This window comes from Malania oleifera, chromosome 7 (assembly GCF_029873635.1).
Source record: "Malania oleifera isolate guangnan ecotype guangnan chromosome 7, ASM2987363v1, whole genome shotgun sequence".
Lineage (NCBI taxonomy): Eukaryota > Viridiplantae > Streptophyta > Magnoliopsida > Santalales > Ximeniaceae > Malania > Malania oleifera.
In genome coordinates this window covers 27,878,153-27,897,008 of record NC_080423.1, presented here as the reverse complement: position 1 = coordinate 27,897,008, position 18,856 = coordinate 27,878,153, and the positions used below count along the sequence as shown (strand labels likewise).

The 18,856-nt window shown below is 34.8% G+C and overlaps 1 protein-coding gene across 3 annotated transcripts in view; it reads right to left on the bottom strand.

Annotated features, from left to right (window-relative positions):
- LOC131160513 (tRNA threonylcarbamoyladenosine dehydratase) overlaps window positions 1–18,856 on the bottom strand; it is a 121,653-nt gene that overhangs the window by 94,927 nt on the left and 7,870 nt on the right. For 2 of the 3 annotated variants that reach the window (XM_058116282.1, XM_058116281.1), the window contains exons 3-4: window positions 13,694–13,811; window positions 1,971–2,118 (exon numbers count right to left, since the gene is read on the bottom strand). In XM_058116282.1, coding sequence (XP_057972265.1) covers window positions 1,971–2,118; window positions 13,694–13,811 — 266 coding nt within the window. Of the gene's footprint in view, window positions 1–1,970; window positions 2,126–13,693; window positions 13,812–18,856 lie in introns of all 3 variants that reach the window. The other variant, XM_058116283.1, reaches the window with a different exon arrangement.

The window sequence follows — 18,856 nt, the reverse complement described above, 5'->3', positions numbered from 1 at the left end:
GACACCTCATTCTTTTCCCCTGCTTTCTTCTTCTTTTTCTTTTCTTCCCTCATCCATCAAAAACTTTACAATAAATTAAAAGACAAGACACTTTCTCAAAGATCTGCAATATAATGAGAATGTTAACAAAAGAGTCAACATAATCATCCAAGTAAATAATGGTGTCATCAGCAAACTGCAAATGAGACGCCACAATCTCCTCCTTACCAACCTTAATATTCCTCACAATTCCCCCCACCCCCCAAAAATACCCACTGCCCTATCTATTAATCTACTCAGAGAAGGGAATAAAAGATCCCTTGCCTAACCCTTCATGAGCTAAACCAACCTTTTGGCTGCTCATTAAAAATCACACAAAAATAAGCACAGATAAACACCCCCTCATCTAATTCCTCCACCTAACTCCAAATTCTTCCTCCTAAGAACCCTATCCAAGAACTCCCAACTAACTCTACTATAGACCACCTCAAAGTCCAATTTAAACACCACAACTTTGTTCTTTCTGTAACAAACACCCTCCACCACCTCATTTGCAATCAGATAGTATCCACATCTGCCTCCCTCCCCAAAAAAGTACTTTGAGCAAGAGAAATAGTACGTTGACAGATTCAAACCTATCAGCAAGCACTTTAGCAATGATTTTGAACAAACTAGATGCCAAACTAATAGGCTGAGACTCCGATAACTTAGTTGACCTACCTTTCTAAGGCAATAAGTCAATAAAGGTAGAGTTAACCTTCTTCTTGAATTTTCCATTGCCATGAAATTCAGATATAAAATATATTTTTTTATTTTTTTTTTAAATTTTCATTAGATCCTCCCCCGCACATCCCAACACTCCTTGGAAAAAAAAAATCTATATTATACTCATCTGGCCCAGGAGCCTTATCCCTCTCCCCAGACTAAACAATCTACCCTAACCTCCTCCTCATCAAAAGGCCTCTCCTTACACAGGTCAATAATGATAATCTTTTTTAAATGCCTGCTATGTTCCCTTGTTGAACCAAAGGTCAACACAAGCATCCATACAATCCAAACCAAACAAGTATAATCCCATGAAGCAGGCATTCCATTCCCAGGATGGGATTCCCAAAGAAGGTCATTCCAGGGGAAAATTTCTGACAAGCAAACCAAATGGAACCTGAGTGAAACTTCCATTTATAAAGTCATTGAATTATCATTTGCCATCAAATGTTCAAACAAAGATTTTGAAGAGATGACATTACTTTAAATTTTAAAGGATTCTTCACCTTTTACAACAGGTGAAGAAAGTGAAAATATATGTGAAAGTTCAAGAAGATAATCCAATGTTTTGGATTCATTTAAATTTCTCAAGCTGAAATTCAAGAAATTGTATTATCAGCCCAAACAACAAAATCTTTTATACAAGTACCACAAGAACTCCAACTGCTCCTGGATGCATAACTTGAGTACAGATACTGTGAAGAATGTCAACGAAACAAAGAAACAAACTGAAGACTCACTCCACCTAATGAATTGAGGACAGAGATGCAAGTCACAGTCTGTACTAATTATATTGAGTGCAGAGTTTTATTAAAGTGGGATCCAGAATTCACTAAATGGACCTCAGAAATACAGGAAATGGCTTATGATACCCTTCCTCTACAGCTCTACTTGCCCAATTTACTATAGCAAAGGAAATGCTGACTTTATCAGAGATCACCCATAACACAGGAAAGAAAAGAAGAGATCACAAACACAAGAAAGAAAACTCCAGCGCAAAGACAAGAATGACATGAGAATAATTTGACATAATGAATAAAGGGAAAGAAAACAAAAGGTTGTGAATTGGCCAACGAAAAGCAAACCCAGAAGGGTGGAATAAGACTCCAACCATGTTGTTTAAATCAATGAAGCGACACTAAACAGACAATGCAAATTTCGTACAGAAAAAATCTGGATGCTAACAAAAAGCTCTAAAAAATAATAAAATAGTTTAAAGAAGATACCTGATCAAAATCCACAAGGAGGATCTTGCCAACTCCTGATCTCAAAAGCATAGATGCAGCATGACTCCCAACACCCCCAAGACCAATGATAACAACATAGGATGCAGCCACTTTTTGTTGGGACTGAAGGCCGAAAAATTGAACATTCCTATTAACTGCAGGAAATTAGTCAAATCGTTTGAGATAACAAACCGTAAATAAAATTAAAGCAAATAAATATATCTCAACTCCTCCCTCTCCATGGGCCTCAATTGCCTGCCTTCAACCCCCATCAAAAATCAAGGAAGTGGGGGAGAGGAGGGTGGCACAAGTGCCTGCAGACCTGTAAACAAACTTGTCTGCCTAAAGATATTGTCACATACATGGAGTTGTGCACGAGGATGCACAGAGATATTTCAGATAGATTCTGCAACCTTCCATATCAATCTTAACATTGGTAAACATAAAAATAATACTTATCATTATTATTATTATTATTATTCAGAATTTCATATAAAAAGGGTGAGCAATTGGAGAAAGGGTGTGTAAGGCTTGGAGGGTGAGCATTGATAGAAAATCATTCCCCTTCACTCCTAGAGGTGATTCTCTTCATAAATTAAGAATCATGACCAGAAATCCTTTGTGATTGATCAATTAGATGAAGAATTGAAATATTTGGCAGCAAAATTGAACAATTTTTGTTTGCAAACAGTGATCATCCACTTTGATAATGCCTAAGTTACCGTAGGCATTATCAAAGTAAATGCCCAAAAAGCAGTCTCAAAGATCCTGATTGATCTCCTTCTACCTTTTAGATTTCTCACAGCCCTTGTGCTCAGTTCCAATGATCTCTAATGGTGCTAAGAGGGCCACTAGAGTCTTCCTTCATGTTTCCACACTGCAAGACCTTAAGCACTGTTGTCTTGACTCAAGAGATAAAAGAGATAGAATAACAAAAGCTGGGAGAAAGACTCAGGGACAAGTGAGAATGTAAGATGCTTTCTAGGACAATACTGCCCACTTTCTAAGGCCCCCATCGCTCTTATTTAAAGACATTGAAACCCTAGTTACATATGAGCGATTTTCCAAAACACATACAAGGATTACAATAAAGACCATTCTCATCCAAATTAATCAATGAGAAGGGCTATCATAATACTATACAATGTAGGACAATGCAGGAAGATCCACAACCCAAGTGGATGTCCTAATGAGGTTTGGTCCACCAGCCCAATCCAAATTTATACAATACGAAAATTTAAAAGGCCGTCTATTACTTAATTACCAACTAGCTTAAATATTAATTAAATTTTAAAAATACACATTCCTCACAAAAAATTGAACACTTGTTTTCTAATTATAAACTTGATTATAAAAGCATGTTTTTCTCAGTGATTTTCACCATATTGTTTCCAGCATATTGCATAGTTCAAATGCTTTCTAGGTGGCCCAAAACTCTGACTCCCCCCCCCCCCCAATTTGGTTTGCAGAATCAAGTCCAAAATGGAATCAAGTTTCAAGAATGAAATTGCATTTCTGTGCTTGGTTTGCGGAATTAAGGATGGAATCGTATTCCAGCTGGAATACGATATCTGCAAATAGGGGAGTCGAGATTTAGACCAAATGGGCTGGAATCAATCTTCATTCCATGGAATCAAACTGTTTTTATAATTAAAAAAAAATTCTAAAAACAACAACAAATGCTAATAATACTAATTATTATTAATACTCTAATAAAAATAATACAAACTAATAATAATTACAATAAATGTAATATTTATTATTATAAAAATAATAATAACAACAACAACAATAGCAATAATAAAAAATAGATTAAAATAATAATTATTATCCTTAAAATAATTATTATTATTATAAAAAAAAATATAATACAACTAACAATAATTAGAATAAAAATAATATTTAATATTGTAAAATAATAATAACAACAAGAACCATATAATAAAAGGGGTAAAATAACAATAATTACTATTTTAAGGAGAATAACTATTATAAAATAATAAAAATAATAATAACAAGAATAAAAATAATAATTACACTAATAATAATCACTACTATGAAAATAATAAAAAACTAATAATCAAACAAATAATACTAATAATTTTTATTATTATTATAAAAACAATAGCAACTAATAATAATTACAATAAAAATAATAAGAATTAATAATATTGAATATTAAAATAATAATAAAAATAGGAACAATAATAAAAAATTGCAAAAAATAATAATATTTTTTATTATTTATGGAAAATAATTATTATAAAAATATATAAAACAATAATAACAACTAATAATAATTACAATGGCAATAACATTTGTTATTATAAAAATAATAAGAACAAAAATAACAATAATAATAAGGTTAAAATAATTATTTTACGAATAATAATTAGTATAAAAAACAAAAAACAATATTAAATATATATATACATATATATTAACGCGAATAAAAATTACTATTATAAAATAAAAAATAATAATACAAAATTAATAATTATGCATTCGAGATTTCTACAAAAAAATGGTTTATTTTTCATTCCATTATAGAAGCCATTGAAGAACACCAAATGTTGAAAAGAAATTAAAATTGGATTCCTACAATCATTTCATATTACTAACCAAACACAGTAATTACATTCCAAAAGTAATTCCTTTCCTACCTTGATTCCTTCCTCAGTTCCTATCCGCTTTGTTTGGTACGCTGGAATGGAATGGAATGTGTATTCCAGCATTTATATTCCATTCCCATGTTTGGAAAGGCTTATAGAAGTAAGAATGTCCATTCCCCTAGAATGCCCGTTCCAACTTGTAGTGGTAATAAGGATTCCTTCCAAATGTCGGAGGAATGACCATTCACCCCAAAGTGGGAATCAGTCCCAACTCTCCCACTTATCAACTCGCTCGACTCTCCCCTGACTTCTCGACTTGTCTCCTCGACTCTTTCGGCTCTCTCCTGCTGTAAATCAATGGAGTCTTTCACAAATCGAAACAGCAATTGAGGAAGGAACAAGAGAACACCAAATCAGATCTAGCCATTGGATCAAGCAGTGTTACCCAAAATCAAAGCTAGGGTCAGTCTCTTGTTCTTCGATCTTGGTTTGTAGATATCAAAATTTTTCAGTTTGAATCTTGATCTATATCAACCGCTAAAGCCTAGCCGTGGTAGTGATGTTTGATTCAAACTTTTTTTGTGTTTGTGTCATTTGAATAGTTTGTCGCATTCCTTGAACAGGAGCCTGCACCAATTCAGTGTTATGAGAGGTATGTAATATTATGTCATTAGCCAACATGTTTTTCTTTTGATAGTTAACATAATTTGTTTTCTATGCATTTTTTTCTTTTAACTTCATTTGACTCTGTTGATCTTCCCAGTCAAAGAAAAGGAAAGTAAATTTTGATAGAATATTTTCATTGTGATTCTAGGAAACTGGTTTGTGATTTGCAAAGCTGTGAATCTGCAAACCTTGGTAGGGTATAGAATAGGGTGGATTAGCTTTTTCTTATTGCATTTTTGGCTTATCTTTTACATGTATAAAGCTCATCATGAATTGTGTCTTGAGATTTCTTTATTGCTGTGTTGTAGATTATGGCTGATTATAATATAAGACTGTCTTCATGATTGAGCTCAAAGCAGAGAAAGAGCAAGTTAACGAACTTTTTAAAAACAGACAGACAGATTTAGAAGCTTTAGAATATAAGAACATAAGAAAATATAACTTAAAAAAATGAAAAAAAATCCAATATTCAAATAACACCTAACCAATTCATAGCAAAACCAAACCCAAAAACTAAATATGTATTACAATAAATATCAAGAAATTCTACACAAGCCAAAAACTTATCAATGTGCTAGATTATTTGAAAAAAATAAAAAATAAAAAATAAAAAAATAAACCCTTGATTCGTCCATTTCTTATAAACATCTATCTCTGCATTATTTAAAAAATTCTAAAATTAACCTTGGTAAAAGTTTTGGTTGGGGTTAGAGAGATCCGTAGTTAAATCTCCCCAATAAGACCAATGAACATCTGATGAACTTATGTTGTCCATTTTATTAGTATCCACCTGTGTGTTGATTTTTTCTTACTGGATGGAGCTAAAACAATGTGGTTCCTTGCTCAATTAAAAAATGGCAGATGTACTACTTTAAATATTCTTCTTCCCTGGATTAAATTGATTTACAAAATTGAGGCAACAATATTTGAAACATAGACCTGTGGTTTCAACATAGTGGACTAAATTAATACAGGATTATATTGCAATCAAGCATTGCAAAGCAGTCAAGTATTTTCACCTGGGAAGTGCATGGTATTTGCTTGTGCACTTACATCAGCCTTCCTACAACCTTTTGGAGTGTTTATAGTTATGGGTCTGAGTGTGTTTCAAAATTAGTGTCGATGGTACGCTTATTTTCGCATCCAAAAATGTGGAACTTATCTCTCCACTTTGATGTGGCCGTTGACTGGGATAATAACAGGTTAATCATTATGTTATATGGGAGGCTTTCGGCCTGAACAGTTTATTTTTTGCCCACTTATCATGAATTTTCTGTCTGTCTTATTTCCTCTTTATACATATTGTAGCCCCATAGTGAGTGTAGCTTGCTAGTTGTATTATAGTGATCCAACATCCTATGGTTATACTCATCTAGGCAAGATTATAGTGATCCAAGATCCTATGGTTACTCATCATGAATTGTGTCTTGAGACTTCTTTTTTGCTGCATAGTAGATTAGGGCTAGGTTTAGGTTGGATTTGTTTAGATCATCTAGCAGTCTTTGCCAATGTATACTCTCCTTGAAGCACCATCAGTTACGGAAGAGGAGGTGGTGGTGATGGAGAAAGAGAAGCAACTGCAAAGTAAGAGTCACCTGTCCTAGTGCAAAAAGTCCTGAAAGCACCACTCTAGTCTGTAGTTATAGAGAAGGTGGTGGAGATGGAGAAGGTCGCAAGAAAAAGTCATCTTGCCAATTAATTCTTGAGTTTAATGTCATGGATCAGATTTTCAGCACTTTTTTTTATTTAATTGGATCTCACCTTATTAATGAACTGTGTGGAGGTTAACTGCTTGTTTGAAGTCTAAATGAATTGCCAATTAAATATCTTCCCATACATCTTGAAGAGTGAAGACACGTGAACCTCATTGCATTTATTGAACCAATGGATGTGCTTGGGTCTTGGGTCTTTCTTAGTCTTGAGTTTCAACTTGTCTGCCATTTCATATGCTACTAGATCTATTTTTTTTTTTTAACATTACTATAATTATTTCATTTATATTTATAATTTGTTCTTTCGGGTGTATATGTTGCAGTTATGAAACGTTTAAATTATGATATAAATTTATACTTGGAACTCAGAAGAATCTGAAATGCACTTGCTTTGCACGGCAGGTGAGGTAAGATTCTGAAAAGGAAGAATGGGTGAAGATCATTCTCAGTTTGTTTTGTTATGTAAATGTTAGCTTTATTTGACAAACTATTGAACTTCTTAATAGAATACAATTTCTTTCATTTTAGTATGCACTTAAAACCCTGCGATATTGATATAATGAAATTGTCGGGATTTATTTTGGCTATTTTTTTTAAAAAAAATCTACATGTGCATTATAAATGAATGCATTAATTTTTCTTTTTCTTTAGTTAAAATTCATTTTAAAAGAGTTAATTTCTTTTAAAAAAATTATTAGATTTGTACATTTTAATGTATTTTTAAAAAATGAATGAGTATTCCATTTCATTATTAATTATTTATACCAAACATGAGAATGGAATGGGGAATGGGAATACCCATTCCATTCTAGTGTGATTCTATGTTTGTCACCAAACAGTCGGATGTGAATGGTCATTCCATTCCGCTCCCCACTCCATTCCATTCTCCAATCCACTCCATTGTTATCCCATTCCATTCTTGCAATATCAAACATAGCATTCCTACTTTAATTTCATTCTGCAAACAAAACAGGAGGTGAGTCTCCAACCATGTTTCCACTTCATGCACCTACATGTCAGCACTTTAACTAAGGTTTAAACTGAGACAACAATGCATATCAATTATCGAGCTTCAATACTACCATGCACAAGTAGCGCTGTGTGGTCAGTTTGGCCTATATTTTTTGACAAAATGAAATATTTAATTTATGTATCCGCTCAAATAGATGGGGATCAACTGAACAAATATAGAAATGACCATGATGGGATCATGATTTTAAAAATAAGAGCGGCAACTCTTACGCATGCAATTACATAAAGGACTTTTGAGGCCCCGATACCGTTACAATAAATCAGCGTGAACAAAAATCACAACTCTAACTGCTGTTACAGAACAGTACCACTACGTAACAGCCGCTATGGCAGTTAAAAGACTGCTATAACCAGTATAGGACTGCTACAGAAAATTATTTTTCATTTTTATACTTTCTTCTCATTTTCTCTTCTTTTTTTTTTTTTTCCTTTCATAAACCAAACTCAATCAGCTATGTGAAGAGTGGGGGTGAAGATTATGATGATGATACAAAATTATTTATAATTTGTAATATTCACAAGATATGTATTAATTAACAATTTGACTAAAACAATATTTTACTCTAAAAATTATTTATTTTGAAAATTTGTCGTAATTCAATATTTATTTTACATGTTCAATTTCAGCCTTCTTCTCTCATCTAGTTTTCGTCTCATTGAAGTTTTCTTTTTTTTTAAATAACAAAATAAGATAATTTCATTAGTTAAGCAAGGATATACAAAAAAGGAGAATGAAGTATCCTCCTAAAGAACACGGCAAACATAGAAGAGAAAAAACAAAATGGAAAAACAACAATCAAGCTACCAAAGCAGGCCAATCCAATCGAATATCAGAGAATCTCACTCCTTTAAAACAACCAGAGCCAGCGCAAAAAGCAATGCTAAATAACAAATTTTGTCGCATAACAAAGAGATATTCAACTTTGTTTCCCCATAAAAATTTGCACATTATGTTCCAGCCATAACCCTGACATCACAACAGCATGTCTTCTTTGCTTTTTTACCAAAACCAGAAAAAGAAATGACCAACAAATCCTCCATCTTAAGCCCAGATTACTCCCAATAAACCAAAAGGCTTATTCACATCTTCGAAGCAAAATCACATTGAAAAAACATATGAGAAATTGTTTCTGAACTATCAAAACATAATGAACACATATCAGGAGAAAGTGCCTTCAAAGATCTTCCACTCTGCAACAGATTGTTGGCGTTAACTCTATTAAGAACAACCAACTAAATAAAAGCCTTAACTCTTTACAGAACTTTAGCCTTCATTGTCTCGTTGAAGTAGTTGATACTTGTTGATATTTTACTTTTTTATTGATAAATTTGCAGTTATAATATTGTAATTTTAAAGCTTAGGTAATACAATATAACTTGCTGGTCTAAATTTATTATATTTTTATTATTTAACTAATAAATTAGTAGAACCTGTTTAGTTCATTGTATGTTTTATGTGTTTAATATATTGATGGAGAATATCATATTAAAAGCTAATGTATTTCACTTCATTAATTTAACTATAACACATATTATTAATAAAAGTGAAAGAAATAGAATTTTCCTGTCAATAGCAACATAAGCCAACGAATAGTTTTTTTTAGTAATTTGATTATCACTGAATAATGTACATCATCATGGATGCACAATGACTGCACACAGAGAGGTAAACAGATGATGAATAACACCAATTATGGGAAATGAGATAATATTGCATAAAATAAATGCATGCAACAAGAATAGAAGCCAAGGCCTCCAGGCAACCAGAATTTTAATACCATGTAATGTCACCACTTAACCTAAAAGCTTAAATTGTAAGGTCGTGAGCCAACATGTAATCAAGTCGTAACAGCATCAAAGGCACAAAGTGACAAAATTAAAACTAAGATTTCAAGTTGGAGTAGCTGCTTAGTTAGAGAAGGATAGGATTTTCTTTGGTGTGGCATAGGTTAGATAATCCATCAAGGGGTGTAGCATAGGTTAGATAAGATTTTTGGGTTCATGATACTCCGTTTTCCATTGCTTTTCCTCACTTGCATCGCCTTTCAGATTTTCACAATTAACAGAACTTGGTCTCTTGGAATTTTCATCCCTGCAGGAATCTTAACGATAAAGAAGCTGAAGAGCCACATCGTGCCTTCAAAGGTCTCTATTAAGAACAACCAACCATACAAAAGCCTTAACTTTTCACAGAAATTTCAATAATTTCATGCAAGTTTTAGGCCATGCTTAAATCACCTTCTGAATCTCTCTTACGATCTTTTTCTTTTTATTTTCTCACCAAACAAATATCAATTTTCTCCAAGATGCTTTCTCTTTTCAAAACCCACTTGCACTTCCTAACTGCGAGCGCAAACCTTTTGACTCCTCAAATTATCAGAACTTAGAGTGAGTTTGCGCCCCCCTTTTTCGCCTCAATTCTCCATTTTAAAAGTGAAAGCTGGGTCTAACGTGTTTGATAAATGACTTTCCAACTTTTAAAAGCCAGCTTGTAGTTTTTCTGGGTAGCTTTTAAAAGTTACAATTTGAAGCTTTTAAAAGCTAAAAGCTAGCTTTTTCTCCACCAAATTATTCTATCCATTATTGTCCTTAACTTTTTTTCAAATATTACAAAACTATAAATGCATTAAAATATTACAAAGATAAATTAAGGAATGAACATATTCGTGGTAAGTTAGGTGTAGCTCCTATAGAAGATAAGATAAGGGAAGAACGACTCAGATGGTATGGACACTTGCAACGTAGGCCTTATAGTGCACCTGTGAGGAAGAGTGACTTAGTTACTGTGGGGGGCAATAGAAGGAGTAGGGGTCGACCAAAAATAACTTGGGAGGAGATAGTGAGTAAGGATTTAATATCTTTGAATCTATCAAAAGAAATGGTCCATGATCGCATAAATTGGCGGAAAAGGATTCATATAGCCGACCCCACTTAGTGGGACTAAGGCTTGGTTTTGTTGTTGTTGTTGTTGTTGTACATATCCATTTCAGTCATTTTAAATACTTTTAGGCACCTTACAACCTTTTAACCAAACACTAAAAGTCGGCTTTTTTTCTAACAACTCCTTTTCCCAGGGGGGGGGGGGGGGGCAAGCATCTTTAAAACAATATAAGTTTCTTTACATCAGCTCTTTTCTAAAAGTTCCTTTTGAAAAGCTACAGGGGGGCCAAACTAAGCCTTAATCCATTATCAGCTGAATTTCCCTCCACACCAGCACTAAATTCCTGAATTACATCCTCACAAGAGTTATAATTCTTTAGAGGAAACTCCCCCTATCTCATTCCTGACAAACTGCCCACTAACGATCCTCTACAGGAGAAAAATCGCCCTTCAGAATACTAGTTGAATTTTTAGGAACCAATCCTTCTAATTACACCTCTTTCTCTCTTCTGTTTTTGGAGCAGCTACTTCTCTCCTCTTGACCACCATGAACCCGATTTGAAGTCAAGCAAAGCACTGTGACAGCGGCATCTTGCTTCTGCTTGAAGGTTGATCAAGTCTTCCCACCTCACAGGTTTCTAAAGAAAGACTATGCACTTCATTCCAATTGACGATCTAACACTCAACCACGATATTTATAACAATAGTGATAAAATTTTGGGCCTGCTAATTAAGTTGGCCCAGATGAGACTTATCTGGAGGGTGTTCCTTCTCATTACACAAGCCTAAATTAGAAACAAAAGTCTGATTGTGGGCTTGCTTATCTGAATGCCCATCGGCAGTGTTAAGAGGCCTCCATTGCTGTCTAACAAATGGCACAGCTCTAAAATAATCATCAAAGACCCAGGCCCAACCCACCCAGCCATCATCATCCTTTCTTCCATGAAGGAAACCCTAGCCACCTCCAGAATCAACTCCTCAACAAGAATCCTTGACCTTAGCGACTTCAATTGATGAATCACTTCATGGGAAGGAGGCCAAAAGACTTCCTCTTGCATCCCCCCCCCCCCCCACCTCAGCTACCACACACCTGCTTAGCGTCTACTAAAACTTCAGCCACCAACACATCCTTCAACCAATCACCAGCAACAACAATTCTTCCTGAAACCACTTGACTCCAAGAGCAATACTCACTAATATTTTTCTATCTAAACCATCAGTTCCATGAAGAAAAGATCTCACTGTAGCACAAAATTCTTCCATCCATGCCCTAACCCCAAAAACTTACCTGCCCTCATCGCTCAAATCGCCATCCAATAGTTCAAGTAATCCACCCAAAAGCTTTGAAAACCCTTACCCAACCTTCCAACAAGTGACGAAAAAGCCATACGAGAACCATGTTGCTGCAACTAATGAAAGTCTTACTCGCGATCGTGTTGCCAGTTTTTCTCAAAAATAAACAAAGCTATAAGCTTCCCCACTTTATCCAATCTCAGAATGAAGAATTTCCCTTTGATCTGGACTGAACGAACCGCTATCATCAAGAACTAACAGCACTACAGAGAAGAGCAATAGTGCGATGAGAGGTGAGGAAGACTTTGCAAGAGAAAGAGAACTGATCGCTTGAGAGTGTTCAACACCCTCCTTATTCTTTGATTGCCTTACCCAGTTCACTTGTTTATTCCTCTCTCATTAGATCAATTCTATGACCCTTTTCCTTTGGACAATCATACTTGGGAGGATAAGGACTGTAAGGCACTATCCAGGTTAAGGCCTTTGGTTAACAATCCATAATAGATTCAACACCAACAATCAACTATGGATTAGGATATCGCACAAGGCTGCTTTTTCTGATATTTAGAAAATGTGCTTTAACAGAGATCAGTTGCACTCTCATTTTTCATTGCTTTGTTGCTTAAAGATAGTGGTGCAGGATGTGTGGTTATTTTGGAGTATTGGCTCGCCATGACTCTCTTTGAGGCACTTTCTTGTTTCTTTTAGAGCATTTAGAGGGAGAAAGGCTGCTAGAAGGTCATGGAATTGAGTAATTAGTTAGTGTGGTGTTTGGAGGATTTGGATGGAGAGGTGCTAAATTTTTTAAATGTTGGTTCATGTCTCTGTAGTTGCCTTGGGAGAGAATTGGTTTTCTCTCATGTTAGGCTTATTCGTTCAGGTGTCATAAGGGAGCATTTTCTATCACAAAAAAGAAAGAAGTATAATTTTATGGCAAAAGAAGTACATTAATAGAGAAAAAAGGAAAAGGAATACTCCAAAAATACGAGAAAAAACAGAATTACCAAAGTAAAATAGCAGACCAATCACGCTGAACATCTGCAAGATGTAATCCCTTGAAACAACCAGCAGCAACAGCCCATAAAGAATTCAAGTGCTGAATCTCATCCCAAGGAAAAGATGTTATATGGGAGCTTGTTTTATGGATTTTCAGCAGAATCAAGTAGGTTCTGTCGAGTCAACATTGCTATTTTCTGTTCGCATACTTTCACATTTTTCTATTTATTTTCTTTTAGGGGGATATTTTATCATCCCCTTTGTCTCTATTTTATAACCATAATCAATTGTTTTTCTATCATGCATGTGCAAGAGAGAGAGGAGAAGAGAGAGAGAGAATCTCAAATTTAAATTACTCTTAATAGCACAATCTAGATACAGAACAAATTACAGTAAACAATAATCTACAAATCTAAAAATAAGCAAAAAAACATTTATTAAGTGGCCACTTCAGACATCAATTTCACTGTATCAAGCATTGCCAACTCTGGTAGTGTCTTTGCATTTAATCAGGGGCATGAAATCAGGTTACCTAGTAAGTTGCTCGGAAACAATTTCATCATTTAAAAGGTCTGGACCAGCCAACCCATGATTACCATCTACAACAGCAAGGCAGTCATTCCTATTCGGCTCAGATATAATTCCTTTGCCTGTTAAGAACAATAACAAGAAGCACAGTTAAGAGCCCTTACCTTGTAATGAAAGTAGTTAATAATTACTCAGTCAAAGACTCAAAGGATGAAATCACACCCCACCCCAAACCAATTACCTATTTGTTGATGTGAACAAATATGTTAAGATCCCAAACACACAACTATGTGCATTTACTGACGTCAGAGTTGGAATTGTAACAAAAGTAAGCTCAAAGTTTAAATGAAAGTTCAGACAATGTCAAAAAATTATTACAATCAAACTCATAATATTGCAAATAACACAATTGCTAGGAAGTTCAACCATGCTCATGTAGAATAAAAGTATTTTCTAGTAGAAAGATACAAGCAATAAGATGAAGGCAAAATAAATAAATAAAGAGGCAAATTCATCAAGCACAAGCATTGATTGGCTGAATGACGACAAAAGTGGCTTGGCTAGGAAGTTGAATTGAATATGTGGTTTGGGTACTGTCAAATTACTGTAGCACAACAGTCTATGGTACTGTAATGCAACATTGCAGCACAAACACTCTTCGCACTACTGCAGCCTTGATGTTGAAGAGTTTTTTTTTTTTTTCTTTGGGTAATCATTATTTTTGCATAGGCCATTGGGATATTTTGCCTTTTTTGGATTAGAAAAAATAAATTATATTAGGAGAAGAAAGTAAAAAAAAAAAAAACAAGAGTACAACAAAGAGGATAATGACCTCCTAACAGAAACAAAAACAAAAACTAAAAAAAGTAAAAAGAGAAGAAATACCAAAAAATGAAGAAGAATCCCAAACCAGCAAGCTGCTGAAAATCCAAAGAACAAATCCCACAAGACAACCTCAAGAATAAGCCCATAGAAGCAACGAAAACATGTTCCAGAGCAAACAAAGGCGAATAGAGCAAGCAATCACTAAAAAAACGAGCATTCTTCCCCAACCATATACACTGAAACAATGCATGGACCACAAAAAATGACAATCAGCTAGCATTCTTACACCTCCCAAAGCCTCTGTAAGAAGCCATCAAAAAAAAGTCTGCACCAAGCTTGAGCACACCAACACACACCAACTTATTCTATAGGCTCTAGGCCACTAGACAATGCAAGAATAGATGAAAGTGTGACTCATCAATAATAAAATACATCACAGATACAAATCCAGAGATAAAGATTTATTTTACCTCCTAAATTGTTGGTGTTTTTTTATCGAAAAAGATTAGTATATTAATAAAATACATTACAGATACAAATCCAGAGATAAAGCTTTATTTGGCCTCCTAAATTGTTGGTGTTTTTTTATCGAAAAAGATTAGTATATTAATAGAAAAGGAAGTACAGGGCTGGAGAATAAGAATTCCTCCTTAAAAGGAACAAAAGGAAAAAAAAAAAATAGAAGAGCGTAAAAATCAATACAAAACAACACACCAAAACCACACAGAACATCCTGCAAAGACAAACCCTTGAAACAGCCAGGATAAAGAACAGTGCAAAAACAAATAAGAGGCAGATTCAAAACAATCAAAGCAAAAAATCACACATCCAGTGATAAGGCCTTAGAAGGCCTCCTAATCTGCACCAGATTGTTAGTGTTAGCTCTATTAGGAACAACCAACCAAATAAAAGCCTTAATCTTACAGTGAACTTTCGGTGCAGATTAGGAGGCCTTCCAAGGCATTATCACTGGATGTGTGAGTTTTTAATTTGATTGTTTTGAATCTGCCTCTTATTTGTTTTTGCACTGTTCTTTCTCCTGGCTGTTTCAGGGGTTTGTCTTTGCAGGATGATCCAACCAAATAAAATCCTTAATCTTACAGGGAACTTTTGGCCTTCCAAAATACTAAGAGAAGGAGAAAAAGACAAGTTCTCCCAAATTTAACACTAGATTTACAAGAAAAATCCCCCAAAGACTTCAACCTCCACTTCCTGACATCCTCCCTATTGGAAGGATCCCTCCAATAACCTCAACAGAGACGCAAGCTCAACCACCCCTCTATTATTCAAAGCTCTAAAAAGGGTGTCCCAAGAAAAATTTTGCCCATTAGAAATCAAAATAGACGAAACAAACTCATTACGTAACGAAGAAATACAATAAAAAGGAGGAATGACATAGAAAGAACAGAGCGTCCCAAAAACAAATGTGCAGCCGATTGTCCACCCAAAATTTGGTAGTAGAAATAAATGGCGGAGAAAGATCAGATATACATCTCCAAGAACTCTCAGAGAAGATCTAAGTCCCACATTACTGTCCCACCCATTATCTAGTAAGCCAAATTTACTTTTAATTACTTTATGCCAAAGAGAGTTCTCCTCTAAACGAAACCTCCACAACTATTTACCCAACAGGACAATGTTTTTAATTTTTATGTTTTGGTCTTTTTGGAAGACAATGGACATATTTTGCATTTTATGATTTAATATGGTTGATAGTATACATTTTAGACAATAGACATAATAATTTTGAGTACTTTTAGAACCTTCTTTATATTGCATTGTCAATGCAAAATTGAAAATTGTAAAATACTTATTATGTTACATGCATATTATTATATTGATATTATTGTTTTTTTTATGAGAAATCTACCAATTTTATATATTTAACTTGAATGACACTAGTGTAAGTAGTGTTTTCAATGTAACATGTATTATTATTTTTGGAAAAACTCTGAGACATTCCTTCATCTCTTTTTTTTTACTTCGCCTTTAAAAAAGCTAAACCGTCAACCCGACCTGACCAAACAACGCAATAATCAAGCCTATACAACCACACCCTCAACAATTTGTCTTATGATTGGATTTTGGCCAAACCAACAAGATTGGATTGGTTGGAATTTTGGGCCCAACCCAACCCATGAACACCCCTAGAGGTCATCTTTCTTCTCCAGCTCCACCTCTGTTTCATTCATTATTAATAGTGAAGCAAGGACTTCATTTTCATCTCCTGGGTCAATGAAATTAGGGGCCCATTTATTTCCTTTTCTCTTATTTGCGAATGGTATGAGTAGCATGGCTGAGAAAGGATAGCAGTTTTATTCAAGGAATAGCTGCAAGGGGGATGGGGTGAGTGTCTCACACGATTGCTAAAAAGCAATGACAGTATTTTTTTTGTGTGATGATGGGATGTCTTTTTGTAATATTCTTTCTATTTCAATGTTGGATTACTGCCAAGGCTTAAGTTTGGATATGAATTGTTTAGCTACTGTTAATATAAGTCCATAGGTGACCTTTGGCTCTAGGTTCACAGCTGTTGTGGGGCTCTCATGGGTTCTCGTATCTTACTGTTAATGGTTATTAGTCATTTAGCATTATTAGTGTGTTAGTGTTATGTTAATAAGAGAGTTAGTAAGGGTATTATGGTTATCAGAATGTACTTGATATAAAATATAAATAGAGGTAGAGACCTATCATCGTGTTAAGTCTTTTGTTCTACCAAAAAATATCATCATGGTATCAAAGCAAGTTCCAACCTATAGTCTACCACCGTATCAAACTCAGTTATCACCAGAAACCACCTTGTTGTCGCTGCCCTTCACAGACCCACCAAAACCCTTTCATATTTCACAAAACCAACCACAGAAGCCCTATAAAATATCAACGCCAGAAACTACCCCATGTGCCCCCATGTGCCGGCCGACTGCCAGCAGTGCCGCCCCCATGCGCTAGCATGTGAGAGTTCCACATTAGTTTTTGCAGCAATTTTTTTCACATGTTTTGATTTCTTTCATAGTCCATAATATCAAGGTGTTGGGCATGTTTTTTTTTCAAAAATTCAATTTCGACCATGCCCTCATGGGAATCCGTTAGTTGTTGTTCGGTATTAGTAAAGGCCATTCATGAGCCTCTTGGAGCAGTGGCAGTTTTCATATGTTGAGCTTGTAAGGCTGTGACATTGTTATATTAGTTTATTGATGACTTGTCTAGGATTGTTTCGGTGGTTCACCTTGTTCGTGGTTGTTCGAGTCAGTTCAATTGTACCTCTTGTTTGACATTGGTCTAGTTTGTGAGTGTTGGGATGGAGTCTATGAATCCCAAAAACATGTTTCTTTCATTGCTGTCACAGATAACAACCAAAAAGTTGGATGGAAAGAATTATGCTCACTGGTCTAAGTCTATTAATGTTTATCTAACGGGATTAGGAAAATCTGACCACTTGTTCCACTCTGGCCCTTTTGATGAGAAGAGAAAAGAAGTGTGTATTAAGATCCATAGATTGTCTCTCTCTTGTTGAACTTGATGGAACCCTAGATTACATGGATGTGAGGAGATTTGGGATTATGCCAAGCTTATGTATCCTAGTAACATTACACGTATATATGATCCTTGGAGTACTTTCAATTACAACAAGGAGATAGGAGTGTTATAGAGTATTTTACAGAGATGAAGCGTATTCATGAACTTAACATCGTGCAATGTATAACTGCTAATGTTCATGAGATACTGAAGCAATGGAGCTTATCACTTTGAGTAACAATCTCCTTCTATAGTTTGCACTACTGCTGTCACACCTCTCCAAATCCATTGTCTCCTTGGTCATCCTGCATTGGAAAAGTTGAAACTATTATTTCCTGATTTGAGTCCTATGTCTAGTCTTGATTGTGAGTCTTATCAGTTCGGAAAGCATCATCGTGTCCCTTTTGCTTCCTAATTCAATAAACAAGTAGCGAGCCCTTTCATTAATCATCCTGTGCCCACACTCCTAAATAAAATGGGGTTGCAAAGAGGAAAAATAGACATATCCTTGAAGTCACTCGCACATTACTTAATCAAATGCATGTACCTAAAGTGCTTTGGGGTGATGTTGTACTTATTGCTTGCCATCTAAACAATAGGATGTGGTCCTCTATTCTTAATGGTAAAATTCCCTACTGCATTCTCTTTCCTAATTCACCTCTATTCTCTTTACCTCCTCGTATATTCAGGTGTGTAGTCCTTTATTCATCAACTAACTCTTGGGGTTTATAAATTGGATCCTTGTTCTATAAAATGTGTTTTTCTAGGCTACTCGTGCATTCAAAAGTGATATCGTTATTATAGTCTTGCTCTGCATCAATTTTTT